Below are 20,603 nucleotides of genomic sequence, written 5' to 3'. Positions count from 1 at the left end.
AACAAATGATAAAATATTCAAAAGAAAGCTTTGGGTTGAGAAGAAGCAATTCTGAAATCTTTGCTTAAGGCCACAGATTTTTATACCACTGAAGAAAAATGTAGACCACAGTTGGGAGAAGGAAGTCGGTATTAATAATAATATCTTCATCATTGTCATCTTCAGAAATAAATGTTAAAAGATGAGTTTGCAACTGTAAATTGTAATAAAAAATGGGGCAAACTGAAGCACAAGCTAGGAACGTGCTTATTAAAGAACAGGAAGGAAATCCCCAGCATATATAAAGCATCTCTTCCTGGGATCACATGGCAGCTGCAGAGGTGCAGGAATCTTTTCTGCGATCCTAGGAAGACATAGTTGTTTTAAAGAGTTGCAGAGAAATGCTATGCTTGTGCTCCTGTGTTGTTCAACACACTTGCTTTGATTTATTTCTGAAGTACTGCACAACTTTGAGTGTTAGAGGTATGCGGAATGGAGCGGTTTATCCCTGAAATGCACGTTTTAACCCAGAATGTGCTGATCTAAATATACATTTTTCGAAGTATATCATTCAAACCATGAAGTATATTTTTTCCCAGAGGATAAAGAATGTTCCAAATTTCTCTGAACTAATGAACCAATTGATATAGGGATGGGCATGTATCAGATGAAAGCAACAAGAAAAGGATATTTAATCGAGGTTCAAATTTAGCAGTCTATTGATGGATCATGCTTGTTTAGTTATGAAATATATCCTACAATCTATTTAAGTTGTACAGTGCAAGAAAACTTTATTGAATATTGCAGATCAGAGTGTGATAGTGTTACTTTTAATTGTATACTTCCTTTGTAGATTATATGTTTGATAATGAAATGGGTACGCCATAATTGCTTCATCCGCTGTTTTTAAATGTTAGCCGCCTTCCTCATCTAAAGCAGCCTTTAAAGGCTCCCTCTAATTTTTTCTCCCTTGATTTTTAAAGGTGAGAATGCAGGAAGAGACTGCTTTTCTGAACAAGAGAATTATCTCCCACATAGGGATGCCACCAGTTCCTGAAAGTTCCAGTGCAGCCATTCCTTCTTTCCAAGATACTGTATGCAATTTACAACCAAGGACAGAACCACCTGTAGGGCCACAGGCAAAGGACATCAATTTAACTGCCCAGAGTGATGGTTCAGTTGATGCCATCTACAAAGCAGTGGTAGATGCTGCAGGCAAGGGAATGCAAGTCGTCATCACCACCGCAGTTAACAGTACAACACAAATGAGCCCTATTCCAGCTCTGAGTGCCATGAGTGCCTTTACAGCCTCAATTGGTGATCCATTAAATCTTTCCAGTGCTGTCAGTGCAGTAATACATGGAAGAAACATTGGCATGTCTGACCATGAAGATAGGGCAAGAAATACTAGGGGGACGCGATTGTTGAAGAATTCGGAACACCTTAAAAATCCCAGCGATGGGGATAGTTTGGAATACTATAAACCAACAGGTTGCAACACACCAAAAAAACAGTGGGAAGGGGAACAAAGCCCCAGAGGGGAAATGAATCGATGGAAATGTGAGGAGGTTTTAGATCATTCGTCCCATATCCTCAGCAGTCCTTGCCATGAAAGAGCCAACAATATTTCCACATTGCCACTAGTCCAAGGCAAGCAACATCCAGTATTATTACCACAGCGAAATTGTCACAGCGATAAGATGTTGGAGGAGAACTTCAGGTATACCAATTACAAAAGAACTATGATGAGTTTTAAGGAGAGACTAGAGAACACTGTGGAACGATGTGCACACATAAATGGAAACAGGCCGCAACAGAGCAGAGGGTTTGGAGAGCTGCTGAATCCTTCTAAGCAAGACCTGGGAGTGGAAGAACAGTCTCCAAGTTCCTCCAATAGTTTTGAAAGTTCTCTGATTAAAGACTACATCCATTATAATGGAGACTTTAATGCCAAAAGCATTAATGGGTGTGTGCCTAGTCCTTCAGATGCTAAAAGCATTAGTAGTGAAGATGACCTAAGGAATCCTGATTCCCCTTCTTCAAATGAGTTGATACATTACAGACCAAGGACGTTTAATGTTGGGGACTTGGTCTGGAGCCAAATTAAAGGACTGTCTTCTTGGCCTGGTAAATTAGTGAGAGAAGATGACGTTCACAACTCATGTCAACAAAGCACTGAGGATGGGAAGGTATATTTATGCATATGTCTACATATATTTATCTATCAACAAAGGTATGGCATGATCAAGATTTGTGGTAGCCTTTTTAAAAAAGAGAAAAGAAAAAAATGTATTGATTGCATCTTTCAGTTTGCATCCCTATCCCTTATCTACAATTCTGAAAAGGTGTTACTTCTTTGAATTAGTGCTTGTCAGCCTTAAGGATAGCTTAGGCATAGGACCCATTTTAAAAAAATACCGTATAAAATATTTTTTAAAGTAGAGGATTAACATCAATTTAAATAGAGATGGCTCTCCATTCTGCAGGCTCAGATCAGGTTGTGCTATTTTGATGCAGTCTGAATATACTGTTATGTGTATTTGTAATTTTTATTTTATTTTTATAAATCAAATATTTAGGATTTCATTACTTTTATTATTGTGAATGTAAATGTTGTAATAATTGACATGAAGAAACTGGGCTTTCAGAAAAGACTGCCTCATCTATTAGAAACCTGTCTGATTCAGATGGCAGGACAGACCATTTTCAAAATGCCCCTGCTGTCAGAAGCCTGCTTTTCTGGCAGATGGGAGAGGACCTTTTTCAGCATTGCTCCCAGACAGTGGAATACACTCCTTTTGGGAGTTGCATTTGGCCCCACTCTCTCTTGATATTTAAATCTGAGATCAAATAAATCAAACTATCCTAACCAGAGTAAAGAATATTCCCTAAGTTAAACTCAACTCTTGATGCAGCCACCCAGAACTTTAGTAGCAGGAAATCCATACCAATTTTTTTTTCCCTGAACAGTTTAAAACTGGATCAAGACACACTCTATGGTCACTAAAGAGAATAGGATTAAAAACTGCCTTCACAAGGCACATCATTTCTACTCTGGCTGTAATGTTTATACATATGCACCCTGTGAATTCCTGCTATGACCTAGGGGCTTCTTACCAAGGGGCAGACTTTACTTTTAGAAGTTGAGAACTCTCAAGATTTGTCTAATAAAGCAGATTAGAAAGTAGGAGTGATTATCATGGTAATAAGGGAAGAGATCAGACTTCAGAAGGTGCTTTGTTAGGTGTTACCAAGGTTCAAACTATCTGGGTATAGCCTTTGAATAAGAAGCCCTTCCCCTACTTATTATTCAGTGTCCAGCTTAAATTCACAGAATCTCTTCTTTCTTCTACTACTACTGTATTTTCCATTGTTTGCTACTTAACACAATTTCAGTTCTTGCTCAGCTCATGTACACACATTAATATCACTATTTTTTTCAGATTTCAAACACAAGTTACCATTTCAACTCCTTCTGTTCCTGTAACATTTGGAGATCTGCCATCCTGATGCAGTTGCAATGATGATGATGATGATCATCATCATATCCCACCTTTATTTTATACATCTCAAATTGGTCCACATAATATTCCTGCCTCCTATTTTTCCCAACAACCCTGAGAGAGGAGTTGGGTTGAGAGTGCACTGGCTCAGAGCCATTCAGCTAGCTTTCATTCCTAAGGGAGAACTAGAACTCACAGTCTCCCAGTTTCTAGTCCAGTACCTTAACCACCACACCAAACTAGCTCACCATTTGGGAAACATAATGTTTATGGAGTGCAAGAGGTATTAAAGACCACTCACCTGTACCACCAATCTGTTTCAGATATGCCAATAAATAAGTAATGAGGGCAGTGATACAAACTTCTTAGATGTTTATTAAAGACAACATTATGCTCAGTATATAAGTATCATAAAGGTTAGTTTAAACAAATTGAATTAACGCTTTCAGTTCAAGGTTAATCAGTATTAAATTCATGTTAGAGTATCTTGCAAAAAAAACTATTTTTAAAGGAAATGTTTATATAGAAACTTTTACTAATAGTTTGCTGGTTTTGCATGAAACATACAACATGTTTGATTTCTGATCATCTTACTCTAGTTCATTACTTGTTCCATTAACTAATGTAAATAAATTTAAATCTAAAAACTTTTAGTGTGAGATGATATCAGAAGTTAACTTTTTCAGGGCAACTTAAGCATTCAGTCATTTCTCCAAACGCTTGAAAAAAAATCGGATACTCTAAATGACTTTCCAACAGAAATATGAGCTAAAAGTGATTTCAGTAAATAAAGTTTTCCATATTGTAAGAAAAAAATGGTAGGCTTAATTTCATATTGGCTAAGAACTCAAAACATAGTTCACTTGTGTGTGTTGATCACTCATGATCAGTAACAAATAGTGATTATAAATAATTTAAGTGGTAACAATTCTGACATTTAGTTGAGAGTAATTATATTAATTATATGACATTAGAAATAATGAACCAAGTAAATGCAAATCTCCCTCTGTCACAAAACATTATTATATGATATCTTGTATAAAAGTGTATCAAAAATTTTCTTGTACTTTTAATCAAATTCTACCTATTAACCCCATAGCCACAAAACAGATTTTACTAAGGCACATTGGGCCAGAATACATTCTGTAATATTTGTTTCAGGAATGTATCTACATTTACAATGACTTTTGTACTAATAAAGATGCATACAAAATTACTTAATATAGCTGACACTTCTCAAGAGAACTTGTCAGTGGTGGCATAGATAAATTCAGTGTCTTGAGACTTCTGTCTGGCTTACAAAAGCCAACAGGTCACAATTATCTCTCTTTAAAATTTTTACACAGAATCTATAACAGACCATGATAGACCACTTGTTTTCAGTAAATTTTGAGGATACCTAACAAGTTTAATAATAAAATGTACTTATTGATTACATAAATTTGTATGGCATCCAATTTATTCTAGATTTTAGGCTTTCTACAGTCAACAAAATAAAATACAGATTAAAAATATAATAACCAAACATTATCTCAGCCCAAGCCATCACGTGCCATACAGCAGCTCCTTCCAATCAAATGACATCCCTGGCAGTGAAGACACTTTGGAAGAGCTGTTTTAGCTTTATTCCTGCTTCTAAGCCCATACCCCAGCAGTGAGGAACAAAGCCATAAAAGGCTTTATTAAATAATAATTAGCACTTTAAACTGGATTGAGAAATCTACTGGCAACCAGTGCAGTTTCTGGAAATTGGTGTTATTCTGTTAAATTCTACTTATGGTCAGTATGTGGACTGCTACAATCTGTACCAGTTGCAACTTCCAAATTGCCTTCAAAGATAGCCCTGTGTACAGTGAACTGCAGTAATCTAAGAAAAAGTTGATAATGGCATGAGTTTCTGTTACCAGAGTCTGATGATCTAGGAAGCGCTGCAGTAGATGCACCAGCTGATGTTGGGAAAGGGTCATCATGGTCATGGCTTCCAGCTGCTGATCTAGAAGGAGATACAAAGCTAGGAGGACCCCCAGATTGCAAACTTGCTCCTTCAGTGGTAGTTGCACCCATCCAAAATTTGAGCACTCCTAGAACAATACAACTTCTGCACTAATAGTAGTTTTATCTTGTTGGGATTGATCTTGAGGATGTTCCCTCACAGTCTCCAGAGTCAGGATTTCCACAGCTCACCTGTACAGGTTGGGGTGGAAATGTAAAATTGGGTATTATCATCACCATCATCATCCTGATGTACCATACAAATTGATGGATTTTGGTCTTGCTGGAAGTCATTCACAAGAGCAACCATACCATTTCTGTCCCATGACCAGGCCTGAACCTAGACTGAAAGACATTGAGATAATCCAATTCATCTAGGGCCCTTTGTAATAGCTGTCCCAATACTTTCTCAACAACTTTCCCCAAACAGGACATTGTGTCCAAAATAGCTGGGTCAAGGAATGGCCTTTTGAGAAGGGGTGCACCAGTGTCTCTTTTAGAGCTAGGGGTATCACTGTATACCTCAAAGAGCCATTCAGTGCTACCCTGTACCCAGCCTCTCATTCCCTCCCTGGCAACTTGAACCAAGACAGTTACAGTTGTAGCCTACATGTGATGAAGCCTATCACACAGAAAACCCTGTCCAGTTTTTCAGAAGTCACATGTTGAAGCAAATCCTTGATCATTTCAAAAAAATTACCCCTGTGATCTCAACAGGTTCTGCCAAGTTGGCATGTACTTCCAAACAAATGTGTAATTTTGTTTACCAAGTGCCATAATAGAAAGGTTGCAGCAGCCTGAAGAAAACTCTTCCAAACCACCCCTACCTTACAGTGAGTGGGTAAGGGTGCTGGCAGTCAGCAGTCTTTGAACGTAATAAGTGCAGAGATATATAGATACTTTGCTGCCCTTACTGCCACACTGTAGGCATGAACATGAGCTCTTACTCTTCGGTCATATTCACTCTTTGTCTTTCACTAGTGTCACTCTACATGTCTATTTTGATGCTTCATCTCCCAGAACTCCACAGTAAACCAGATAGGCCTCTTGGAACTACATACTGGGACAGGCAACTCAGAGGCAATCCTGCTGAGTACTTTTGCAGTCTCCAGAGATCAACAGGGCACCCCACTGAACTGCCTGCCTGATTATCAGGAAACTCAACAAGCACCTGCTGGAACCCATCTGGGTGTATATGTCATCTTAATTAGTTCTTCCTTCTATGGAGGTTGGTAGTCCCAGTTGACCTTATGCTGACTAGAAAATAATCTGTCCATGACAATGACTGATGGAGATGTCCCTCATCTTCAGATTGCAATCTAACTGCTCTAAAGTAGTTGTATCAGGTATATGGCCTATTGTATGCATCAGGGCCACGGTTGTCACAGTGGCCATGAAATCTTGAGCCAACCCAAGGGTTGGAGGTTGAAATACTCCAACATCAAAAGCTGGGGGGGGGGGGACGACAATGACCAGCCCAGTGATGGGGCCAAGAAGTTTGGGCAGGAATGCTGCTGAGCAGCAGGGAGGAGAGAGACCCCCAGCAACCTTAGCTTATCTCTGGCACCAAACTTCAAATATAGGGCCTCATGTCCACACGACTGCAGAGTAGCACATCTGACCACCATCAAGTTCTGCCAAAGTAAAATTGCCATTCTATCCCCAACCCTGGAGTCAAGGTTAGTGCAGTACCTGAAGCCTGGCATGGGAGATCTCAGAGAAAGGCATCCCTTTATCTTTGCCCAAGCAGGTCTTGGTTATACACACAAGGTTCACTCTGTTCTTATTACAGAGAGATCTGGAATTAAGCACCAACAATTTGGAGCCAGGGCCAGCAAAAACCCACCACCTAAGTCTGCAGATGAGGGGATTGGCACCATTTTTTCCATCCCCCATCCCCATAACAGTCTTCTAAGTGCCTCCCATCATATTCCCCTCTGTTACAATTTCTATCCTTCCTCTGCTCTTATAATTCTGGCCAGTTGCTCCTTAAATACAGCACTCCAATTCCTCATTCCCTAATACCTGCTCCCTTTCCATCTCCAGCCCCTCTTCCAGGTCACCCTGCTATTTAGCCTTTGGCTACTTCTACCAGGTAGACCATGGTTACCCTTCATGACCTCCTCTCACTAGGTCTCTGACTCCTGGGAGAGGGGATATCCTTCCATACTATTTTAACCCCCATAAGTCATCATCTCCCTGAGTTCTTACCTGTTGGTAAAGTAATCACAAAGCTATTGGGAAAGAAAATTCTAATAGGACATAGATAATGCATGGATATGGACAATGTGAAAAAGTCCAAGATGTAGATTTGTAATCTAAAAGGAAAAGACAGAATAATATAGTTAACAAAAAAAATAATGTACATAGAATATGATGCAGATCAGTAAGAAAAATGGAACATATAAAATAGAAGGCTGTTGTTGTTTATTCGTTCAGTCGCTTCCGACTCTTCGTGACTTCATGGACCAGCCCACGCCAGAGCTTCCTGTCGGTCGTCAACACCCCTAGCTCCCCTAGGGACAAATCCTTCACCTCTAGAATATCATCCATCCATCTTGCCCTTGGTCGGCCCCTCTTCCTTTTGCCTTCCACTCTCCCTAGCATCAGCATCTTCTCCAGGCTGTCCTGTCTTCTCATTATGTGGCCAAAGTATTTCAGTTTTGCCTTTAATATCATTCCCTCAAGTGAGCAGTCTGGCTTTATTTCCTGGAGGATGGACTGGTTTGATCTTGCAGTCCAAGGCACTCTCAGAATTTTCTTCCAACACCACAGTTCAAAAGCAAAAATAGAAGGCTAATGCTTGGGTATTTGTGCATAGCTTTTAATGCCTATCAAGATGCAGTGAAAATTTACCTAAAATTCAGATTTTTTTTAACCCCATTGCTTAATGAAGTCATTATCTCTAAGAGCAAAGGGACAGAAAAGCATTCATCAGACTCCCAATCTAGGCTCCTAATGTTACTTCATTATGTAGCCCACCACTTAGTTTTTTACAGTTGTTTTAAGGTTGACAGTATTACTATATCATAATAGTAATTGAAGCTAAATCAGTGTACCTCCACTTCAACCTGAATCTTTAATCAACCTCCAATTTCAGATTGTTTAGGATAATCCTAATATTTCCCCCATTTCTTTACATCTTCATTACTGAAATGCTTACTTTTTATTGAAGATTTTTTTTTACAAAGTTAAAAGCTACAGAAAAGTAAAGAATATAGAAAATCAAAAAAGCTATAGAAAGCAAGCAAGCAAGAGTAAACAACACTATAGAGTTGTTTGGTGTAGTAGTTAAGGCAACAGGCTAGAAACCAGGAGTCCCGCCTTAGGCATGAAAGCTGGCTGGGTGACATTGGGCCAGTCCCTCTCTTTCAGCCCAACTCACCTCACAGGGTTGCTGTTGTGGGGAAAATAGGAGGAGGAAGGAGTATTAGGTACGTTAGCCCCCTCCAGGTATTTATAAAAACAATAAAGGCAGTATAGAAAAAATAAATACATAGATCCAGAAAAAAGAAATATTCAAAGCAGCAACTTCCAAACTTCTTTGCAGCAGTTACAAGCATAGTTAATACTGTTTCTGCACTCCCAAATTACATAACATAATTCCCTTCTTCCCATATACAGCCCTTTTTAATCAGTAAATCCAGAAATCACCAGTTCATTTTTATCCATTTTCAGCAAAAAGTCCATAAAGAATTTCCAGTTTTTTATAAAAGTAGTTATTGCTCCTTCCCTAATCAAACAAATCAATTTAGCCATTTCTGCAAGTTCTGCCATCTTCATGATCCACTTTTCCATTGTAGGTAATTTCTTTTTTTCCCTATCTTTGTGCACATAATAACCTCGCTGCAGTTACCATATATAAGCCCAATCTTCCATGAGTCTTTTCTAGTGGGCTATCTGTAAGTCCTAGTAAGAAAATTTCTGGTTTCAACTGAGTATTGATTTTTAAAATTTTCTGCATCATCATATGTATTTCTTTCCATTTTTTTTTCACAAAATGCATGGTAAAATGTCCCTTCATGGTCTTCGTATTTCCAAAAACAATTAGAGGTACCTTTATACATCTTAGACTGAAATGCTTACTCTCAGTGTTAATGACTGCCTAATGCAACCAATATCTCTACACATACTGGTACATACTTACTAGAAAATCAAATAAATATGATGCAGGTTGTTCTCATGATAGGTATTGTGAATTGAATGTAGGATGTAGAGCTGAGGACCATCAGTTAGATTTCCTAGTCTAAAGAGGTGAAGTGCGGGACTATTTTAATTTATTGATCTGAAAGGAAGATTGTTTTCTCCATTCCTAGTAATTTACTTTTAAAATAGGAGGATTGTCTTAGATGAATAGAGAGTGTGATAATGGAGGCAGATTAGTGGGGGGGGGGGCAGTGTAATCTTCCTTTAAGGAAAAATTGTCTTTAATTTAAGATTGGTCCACCACTTGAGTAAATAGTCAAATAGTCATGACATTTACCAATGTATATTAATTATATCAACATGTTCTAATAAAGCATTAGGAGACTGAAGAGACTGAGGAGCTAAGCAGTAATAGATATACTTATTCAGCAGGTATTACAGCTACTTTTAAATTTTGGTAGGAGCACTCTAACACGTGGGTTAATATTGTCCTACAACAAATGAAAACTTTAAGAAAAGAGGAGGCACTTTTGGATTTCCTAGCAAAGGTCTTCATTTATCTTTTTTGTAATTAGTGGTGTCCGCAATCACTCAGAAAGTCATAGAATACCAGGTAATGTTATCAGTGCAGCCTCAGAAACCCTGTTGCATCAAAGTTAGAGGAGGACAGGTTTAACATGGCGCTGCAGGCAGTTACATAGTGCAGATATTCAGGATGGAAGCTCTGTGCTTCACTTCTGCAGTTGCTTTTAATGAAGTTTTTAGGAGTATTAATGTTGTAATGGTTCATGCATTCATAAAATGTATAAATTAGCAATTATTGGTATAAAAAGCTGTTGTTTAAATGAAAATATATTAAAAAAAACCTTCACCAAAGTAATATAGGATGTGATCAACCCAAAGTAATATAGGATGTGATCAACCCAAAGTAATAAAGGATGTAATAATAGCATTGTTTTAGATTTTAAATGTTAATTTAGATGTTTATTGTAAGTGAAATGTTAATTTAGATGTTTTTTTGTTAGTGAAATGAACTGTGAAGTTTTTTTTAATACTATTTGAAAAACAAAGTTATTTACACATAATAATTGTAATGTCATTTGTACATATGGCTATGGAAAACAACTCAAGCATTTACAAAGTTCAGTTAGGAACAGAATTGACTAAAGCCATCTGCTACTGAAATATATAATTTTTATTACTTCAGTGCAGCTGAAGCCTCTGTGTTGCCCAATTTGTAGCTTTGTTGTTAATTACAGTGAACTAAATTGTATTCTGCAGTAGTGGTGCCAAAACAAAATTTATATTCAGTGTTTTAATAATTAACAATATTAGGACAATGGATTATTATCTGAGAAGATACTTCTGTTGCTTGCCACTTAAAAATCATATGGAGGGCCCAGTCTTCCTGGTAAGCTCTGGTTGTCTCCTCAAAAGCCAAAGAAATATCTCACTTGAGGCAAATGGAACACTGCTATGGGTCTGTTACACTTGTCCTAAAATTTTATTCTGCCTTTCCTTATGAGAGTTTTTTTTACCAAAGCAAATAGGTGTTACTGTTGATAGATGAAGCTTTGGAAGATACTATAATAGGAGTTATAGGTAAACTTGCCTCGGGCTATACTCCATGAAGTAACCTTATGAATATAGCTATGAGATGTTTCTTACACAACATTGCTTTTTGGGGCAGTTGTTACCTGTGTTGCTAATGTTACCCTTATTTAAAATGGCATATGACAAGAGTCCAGTTTGCCTTACTTTTGAGCTAGAATTCTACTGCAGAAATTAGGACCTAGATGTTAGACTTTACTAAATTTATGAATGGGTGAATTTCAAATATTCCTATTTATGTATGTATGATTCATTATCAAGAAACTTTTGTATGTTAACATTTCAGTGTTAACATACAAAATACATTCTTTCAATATACATCTTGAAATACTTAAGATATTATAAACAATTTGGTAAGCAGTTTCCACTTATTACAGTAGATATATTTATTTTTTGCATGCATGGCAACTAGATTATGTTTTATGGGTCATCTTAGTAAAGGTGGTATAATTTATATTATACTGTATATACTGTAACTGATTATGTTAAGTATTTTGAAGAATGTAGGAAATACTTCAATTTTTCACAGTTGAAATATAAATTCATAAATTCCTTTGTATTATATCCATGAAGTTGGCGCTATTACTATGACCTCTTGAAACTGAGCTTAACTCTGGAATAATTGAATGTCCAGGTAATGTGATTTGTTGTTCATGCCTCTTCTCAGGTGGAGCCTGACAGGTTGAAAACACTAACAGAAGGTCTGGAAGCCTACAACCATGTTCAAAAGCGGAATAGAAAGTAAGTAATCCTGGGAATTTCAAGTGCTTCAGCTTATAAACAAAGTGTCACTTTTGTGGAGAATTCGTTAGCAAACAAAAAGAAAATATACATGCTCACTCATTTAACTGTTAAATAGATTTTACAGATTTTGAAATTGTTTCAAAATCCTCTCATTCAAACCATTGAATTAAGAGGCAATATGAGGACAGAATAAATAAATACGGGAAATGATGCCTTTTAAAATTATTTGTAGTCTCCAGTGCAAGATTCACCAGAGGCAAAGAAACTGCTTATTGGCAATTTTAGATATCACAAGATACCTGTAAGAGGACTTTAAATAGCCTCTCAGTCTTGGTGCACTACTGGTGACTAAGCATTTTAAATATTTGCCATGCTATATAAATGTGTGAAGTCAAACTCTTCTCACAGGAATAAATTATAGCCCATCACACATAGATAAAAAACTAAAGTGCTGAATTTAAGTAAATGCAAACCACATTGGCCCAAAGTCATGTGGCTTCACCACCACTGAGAGACACATCGAGGGAAGTGTTCCTCCTAAAAGCTGATTCAGTCCCTAAGATGCAACAGGCTTCTATTGCTTCCCCCTTTCTTTGCACCCAGTAAACACAGCCATTTGGGACTGAAGAAGGAGAAGGAGAAAGTATAAATTATTACCTCTGCCCCCCTGCTTCCTTTCTCTAATTTGCTCCCCCATATTGTCACTAGCCAATAATTCCTAACCCTAAATATTGGCAATCAGCCAAGCCCTTATTTTGAGCCAAGGCAATCCATTTATCTAAGATTATAAAGTGAACATGGCCTCTGGCAAACTTACAAGCTGATTAGCGTGTCCCATCTGTAATTACGTCACTGAATAAAGACTGCCTTTTTAAAACTACTGCACAGGTTGTAGAGAGGAAAAGTGATATACCGTAACGGATTGAAAAGCAGTGAGCAGGTGAGCAATTAAATGAGTGACTGGTGGAGAGGGCACAGGAGACAAAGGAGAAAGCAATTATCACCATTTGAATTTAGCTCTGCATAAATCCCCTTCACAAACATTAACATCCTGTCTATGAAGAACTACTACGATGACGACGAAGGGCTGAAACATTTCTGAACACATCGAGTACTAATATTAGAATTGCACTCAAATAATATTAATATTGTCTGTAAACAAGAATGAGTTAAATAATATTGATACAGTTTTTCTTTTGCCCACTCAGCATATTTCCTGTATCCTGCCTCTGCCAAAACATCATAGTTCTTAATGCAGTTCATCTTTTCTTGTTAGTAGTAACTTGAAAATACAATGAGCCTATTTCAGTTTTGTTTAACCTTTCTGTTCAATTTGAATTTGAATTATTTACTATTCTAATTTCTTCCTCTGTAATATCATAAGTACATAACTCATTGATACACAGCCCACTGCCACATGAGATGATGACACCACAAGAAAACAGCCATTTCTCTGACAGATGAACTAGATCATAAGGATTTCAGGAATCTGAACCATAAATATTAGCCATTTGCATGCATCCCAGACTTAGTATGTGTGTGGGGGGGGGGGCAAGTGATCAATCATATTTTACTTGCAGTTTTGGTTTTATTTTAGGTATTTATTACATTTGTGTGGGGGGTGGAGGAGTTAGATAACACTTAAGATCCCCATAAGAGGAAACCTAACCTCTCAAGGCAGGCAAAATACATAAAAATTTATGACCTGAGGGATGCTTGTACCATGTAGGTGTCACCATAGCTGGCAAAGAAAATAATCATTCTACCTTATTAACAACAAAAGTTCTAACTATATTTGAGGATATAAGTAAGCCAAGCTTTCAATCTGTGCATACTTGAAGATTTTCCAACTGTAACATCCAGTCATACTAATAATTTCATTTAAAATTATTGCTCCTATATTTAAGAGCATGTAACAGATTAAATATTTGCAATATTTCACAACTTGAAAATGTATACATGGTGCAATGGATATTACATTTAATATCCTGTCTATGCTTACATTAAACTTCTAATGTTTATATTAAACTTTTAATTAGATATGTTGTTTTATGGTCTTACTGTTTTCTTTTTTTCCCTGATAATGAATTGCTATACCAAACTATTTCTTTTTTCCTACTGTAAACACTGGTCAAAGACAGTAATAAAGATATTTGATATTACATTTATCAGAATTCAATATACTCAGGTAATTTGAATATTTCTTGCTAGTATGTAACTTAGAATAGAAACCTCTTGCAATGTTGAATCACAGTACAGGTAGTCCTCGGGTTACAACCCAATTGGGACCAGAATTTCTGTCACTAAGCAAAGTGGTCATCGAGCAATACATCACATGACCATGCCACTTATCAACAACAGTCCCGGTTGCAGTTGTTAGACCAGGACCATGTGGTCATTAGGTGAGGACCTCAACACTTCTCCTGCCCTGTGCAAACTGCCTCTGCTTCAACTTCCCCCACCTATCTCCCCCCCACCTCTGCCCTTTTGGCCACCCTGCACTCTGCCGCCTACCCCTGCTGCTGCCCCCAGCTGATCTTTGCCATGTTCTTCCTCCTGCTGCTGGCCTGGGGTCCAGGCAGGTTCGGAGAGCTGAAGCAGAGGCAATTCACACAGGGTAGGAGAATGTGACTGTGGGAGGCTACGACCAGTCATAAACGCGGGCCAGTCACCAAGTGCCCAAATCAAAATTATTTGCCAGCCTAAGTTGAAAAATAATACAATATTAAAATCCCATCAAACAATCATGAGAAGCAATAGCAGCAGCAAATATGTCAATTTTAATTTTTAATATGGTAAATATCAATAAATATAACTCATAGAAACAAAAGCTCTTTTGGGGTCCTCCATAATTTTTAAAAGTGGGAAGGAGTCCTGAGAGGAAAAAAAAGTTTAAGAAACACTCATCTATAGTAACCTAAGCTAAAAATTTTCAAAACTTATCAGTTACGGCCAGATCAATTTTGACAAATTTCTGTTTCTCAGTTGGCACTACAATATTGCTTATTTTCAATTCAGTTCAGTATCTTCAGACTTACATTTGTCAAATCAGGGAGAGGTAGGAGGATGCAGTCAAGTAACAAAAGTCCAAAAAAACCTTTCAGATAGCAGATAAAAATGCAAAACAATAGAAATGGTATTTCACTTTTTTCTAGTGCCAATGCAAAGTATTGGGAGATACAACATCTCAATGAAATCTAGGGTGTCTCAACTGCATTGAATGTGCTTTATTGAATTGGTGCTTGCAGTAGTCTTATGAAACCAGTTGCAGTCCAGCCCAGAATGGGGATTCAGTCTGGGAAGACATGGCCACCTCTGGCAAATCCCAGGGCATTAAATTTACACCCATGAATTCAGAATGAATTCAGATATTCAAGGCAAAATAGCCGATAGAATTAATGCAATATAATTGAGGTTCAAAAGCACAGAAATGTAACAATTTGATTTGACACAAAAAATCCCCAAACACACTTGCTATTGAATTGGAACTATAGTAAGACATATTTTAATATATTCCATTATGTGACAAGAGACAAAGATGAATAAAAGTGAATTCCTTGACTTATGAAAATTGTAATTATTACTCAGTAGATTAAATAAAAATAAGCATTGGCTTTCTAAATTCAGCAGTAGAAATATAAAGGATATATGAATCCCCTTTCATCCAGTATTCCTACTTGGATTACAATTTCATTTTATATGAACAAATCTCCTTTTGCTCCCGTACCTTCATCACACAGTTGTTATTTCTGAGCATACAGATATTTAAGCATTCTGGGTATTTTAACATTTTTAAAATTCTCTAGAATGGTTATCAAATATAGATATTTTAGATATAGTAAAAACTTGGTTTAATGGACTTGGGATGCAAAAGACAAATTTGAGCCCAGATGTGTTCCCTCCTTAGAATAATGGACAACATCCATCAAACTGGGGTTTTACTGATGTTTATGGGAAGGCATTGAGAAGATTAGGAGGGTAAGTGGGCCAGCTGGAAGATCAGTGGCAATCATGGGAAGATTGGTGGGAAGGCATTGAGAAGATCAGGGGTCATCTACACAAGCTGGTTGTGCTATAACATCATCTGCAGTGGAAGATTGGGGTCTTGGTAAAGTGGAGAAGGGGCAAGTTGCACTCCTTACAGCCACTAGGCTTCCAGCACAAAGCTAGGAGGCAGCAAAGAAGACTAATTGGTGCTCTCTGTTGCAAGCAGTTGCAAGAAGGGACTACTCTAGGAGCATAACTATACTCACAGCGCATGTGTGTTTGCATGTGTGTGTAATATGAATAGGACAAGATGGTGGTGACAGCCAAATGATACCAGTTTGAAAGAAGAAGCCTAATCCATTCTGTTACGCATGCACATAATAGTGGATGGGCTTTTTACACATGCACAAAAGTATCTTCCAGACTGAACAGACATCTAGGATTAATGGGCACCCCTCCCAGCCAAATGGCCCATTAAATCAAGATTTTACTGTAATATAGAACTGAATTTATACTTAATTTTCTATTGCCCATTCAAATTAATATTTATACTATTTCAGTTATTATTTTTGCAGCCCAGAATTTAAGAATGTTTTTTTAAAAATCATGAGTTCAAACCGTGGCTTCTCTCTAGTGATTTCTTGGATAATTCCTAATTTGCAAATGCTAAAGCAGTGGAAAATGAAAAAAAACATTCTTTTGCACTATTCCAGTTTTTAAAAGATAACTAAGACATCAAATATTTTATCACATCTGCTTCAAACTACATTTCTAGTTAATTTGCTATCTGAAAAATAATGCTGTTAAATAATAGAGGTGAAATTCCAGATGCTGTATTATTTCTATATTTACTTTCAATTTGAAATAATATATTTATGTGACTGCATTCTTTTCTTTAGTGGGTGAACATGCTGGTAGAATATGTATTCTAGTTTGATCCCCAGAAAATAGAAGAACATTTTCCAGACAACAAAACTCCAGATTTCCCTTCTCATAATATTTATGTCATAAACATAACAATTTATAGTTCTGTATAGGTAAATATGTTTATAAAATGCATACAAACTTTTTGTGAACTATTGACTGTAATATAAGAAAGAGAATTAATCTAGATATTATTTTCATTCAACTCCTCTCAGGTTTTCCTATTTAACCTTCTGCATAATTTATATATAGGTTCCTTGACTAAATTAAAAAGTATTGCTGACATTATAAGACCTTGTAGTGTAAATACAGTATTTTCTGCATTTTACATTCACATTGGCCAGTACTAACAACATGTTAAATTCTTTGCATTTGCATTTGAGATGGCAACATTTTCCATCATTGGCCTGTTCGCTTACTCCCAAAAAACTTTAAAATCATCTGAAATCTTGTACAAATGCCAAATCTCACAGATTTTCAATAATTTCACCTCTGAATTCTCACACAGTCTCATCAATGGGAAGCTAAAGTCTTACAAGATTAGAGCTCTTTTCTGAAATCTAAGATTTGGGTTTGTTTGTTTTTAATGTTGCTGGTGTGTGTGTGTGTGTATAATATTTAATGTTTGTGGTCCACCATTTAAGGGGATCTATGCCATGCAATCACAAGCTCCACATTATTGACCCCTCTGCATTGCCCATTTCATATATACATAACCTTTCTGACAAATATTTGCAAATTAAGTAAAGGAGGTGTTGTATTGTTTATCAAAATCAGAGTCAGAAGGACTGTGTAAAAAAGCTAATTTGAAGGGTTAGGGTCAGGGTCATCTTTTTGTCCTAGATACTGTAGTGTTCATATATCTGTTAAAAATAGAATATGTAACCCTTTTGGAAATATATTTAGAATCTACTGTAGGTAGGAACGTTATACCTTTTTGATGTGTTTTAGGTTCTAGACTGAATATAGCATTGAAATTCCTTACTGAAATGACCTCACCTTCTATCCGTTTATTTATATAAGTAGATAGCTTTCACTTGAGTGAAACTCTTCTAAAGAAGAAACCCAGTTCAAATGGAAGCATTCGCATGTACAGGAAGGCTTCCTGCTGCAGAGACAAAACATAGAGATTATCTTTTCCCTGACAAGCACAACTAGGAGAAGGGAGGGGCTGCTCATCTCTTGTCCCATCTTGGGTTGTGCACATTATTGCTTGAACTACTATCTATGTAGTTCTTCGGTTCATGCATAAGTACCAAAATTAATCTGATCTCATTCAGAACCCACTTCAGAAAACTGTAATATCCTTGAAGGTCTTTCAGGACTATACTCATGAAGAGTAGTAGCCTTTTCTCTATAAGCGATTTAGTTCACTGTTTTCATCAAAAACTTTTTATCTACATGGTAAATTATTAAGTAGAAAAAAATAACATTTATGCAAATTATCATTATGTTAACTTGTGTAGTTAAATATTCATCTTCCCTTTTGTTCTAATGTTAATATATAATAAGCCTTAAAACACAGATACTTCTGTTTCCCCCACAATTTTTATTGGATCCAAATTCTATAATATTTTGGGATTCCAAACCCTACAGTTTTAATCAGTGTATCTCCACATGTTTTATTGTTTCTTGTAAAATTAATTTAATTCTGTAAGATGAATCTATCTACATCTCTTCTTTTTAAATATAATATTTAAAAAGATCTAACAATCTCTTTTTAATTTATGCCTTTTCTTTCTTTCAAATTTTTAAGTCATTAATTATTTTTCCTAATATTATTCTCTATTCATTTCATTTCCCATAATGCTTTCTTCAAATATACCACACTGGTTTTGATCAGTTATTGAGAGAGAGAGAGAGAGAGAGAGAGAGAGAGAGAGAGAGAGAGAGAAGATCACCACACTCAGGACTCATAGCAGAGATTGAAACTCTCACACATACAACCAAAGGCATGGATCCAGTATGTAGACAATACCTTCATCATAATAAAAAAGGAACAACTAGAGAAGACACATGAAACAACTGACAACTTCTTCAAAGGAATAAAATTCATAAGGGAAGAAGAAAACACAGTACCGTTCCTGGATACCCTTATCAGCAGAGGAAACAATGGCAAATTAGAAATGCAAGTCTATCAAAAAACAACCCACACTAACCAACTGCTCCATTACCAAAGCAACAACCCAACCTCCCACAAGAGGAGCTGTATAAGAACATTATTCAGATGAGTACAAATGCACTGCAGCAACCCAGAACACCAGAAAAGGGAAACAGACCACCTATATAACATCTTCCAACAAAATGGATACCCACACAAATTCATCAAAAAGTGCCTGACCGCTCAACCCACTACAACACAACCAACAGAAGCTATGAAAAGGATAACTCTGCCATACATCAGAAACATCTTAGAAACCACCAACAGACTGTTACAACCACACGGCATCACCGTAGCACATAAACCAACTAAAACTCTTCAAAATATCCTAAGTAACCCAAAAGACCCAGTAGCCCAAGAAGGAAAAGCAGGAGTCATCTACAACTTACAGAGTAAGGACTGTAACAGCCACTATGTAGGATAGGCAGGCAGAAGACTAGCAGAGCACATCCACGAACACCAACTGGCAGTCAGAAGAGATGATGAAAACTCCTTAATCTCACAACACATGGACAGACAACTGGGAAACTCTGAGCATCCTAGACCAAGCCATATCCCAAAACGCTAGGGAATTCCTGGAAGCTTGGCATTCAGACAAATCAGCCATCAAGAGACACAAAGAGATAAACCACATTCACACACCATTCAGAAGACAATAAAAAAAAGTAAAGAAGGAAACAAAAAGACCAGAACACATCCTCTCCAGTAGCCAACACCCAGATAAGCAGGGATTAACACAGACAAACAATCAAGCAGAAAATAATACCCTAATTGTGGAACTACCAAGGAGAAAATCACACCCCCACCTACACTGGCAGGGCAAACTACTGTATATAAACAGGGAGCAAACCCCACACTCACCAGCACTGATGATGTTATTTAGTCAGGTAATGAAACATCTGCAAGCAAACAACCAAGCTCAGAGAGCACCAAGGATTCCACAGTTCAACCCTGAGCTACAGATATTCTCTTCTCTTGGAAGATAGAGAGAGAGAGTTGATAGTATATAGGTACTCCTCAGATTACAACAGCAATTGGGACTAGAATTGCCATCACTAAGCAACGCAGTTGTAAAGTGCGATGTCACATGACCGTGTCACTTAGCAATAGCAACTCCAGCAGTCCCGGTTACCATCATTAAGTGAGGACCGCATGGGTAATTAAGTGAGGACCTTATTTTTTTAATAAGAATTTTTAGGTTTAAAGGAAAAATAAAAACTACAAAAAAAACAAGCTGCAAAAAGAAAAAAAACTAAAAAGTGTGAAAACACAAGAAAAAGAATTTTACAGATTACATAAAGAGGTGATTTCCGACTTTTAACAAGATTATACAGCAATTTCCATAATTAATCACTTACTCTATATCAAAGCAAAATCACATTATTTCTATAAATCATTCTATTGGTACATTATAAAAATCACTAAATACAATTGCTCCTTCCCCTTATATTAAAAGAAATGTATGTATACGTATGTGTGTGTGTGTGTGTGTCTGTGTATAAATCAGCTTCCCCCCCCAAAAAAACATTTATTTATTTCCTTCCTACCTACCACCA

General features: G+C 36.9%; 1 protein-coding gene across 2 annotated transcripts in view; it reads left to right on the top strand.

Annotated features, from left to right (window-relative positions):
* Positions 1-20,603, top strand: part of MBD5 (methyl-CpG binding domain protein 5) — a 171,862-nt gene that overhangs the window by 143,755 nt on the left and 7,504 nt on the right. For both annotated transcript variants that reach the window (XM_063318381.1, XM_063318380.1), the window contains exons 9-10: positions 963-2,168; positions 11,899-11,972. In XM_063318381.1, the coding sequence (XP_063174451.1) occupies positions 963-2,168; positions 11,899-11,972 (1,280 nt within the window). The remainder of the gene's footprint in view (positions 1-962; positions 2,169-11,898; positions 11,973-20,603) is intronic.

Source organism: Candoia aspera, chromosome 1 (assembly GCF_035149785.1).
Source record: "Candoia aspera isolate rCanAsp1 chromosome 1, rCanAsp1.hap2, whole genome shotgun sequence".
NCBI lineage: Eukaryota > Metazoa > Chordata > Lepidosauria > Squamata > Boidae > Candoia > Candoia aspera.
Note: the sequence above shows the minus strand (reverse complement) of the source record. Positions and strands in the feature narration are given on the sequence as shown.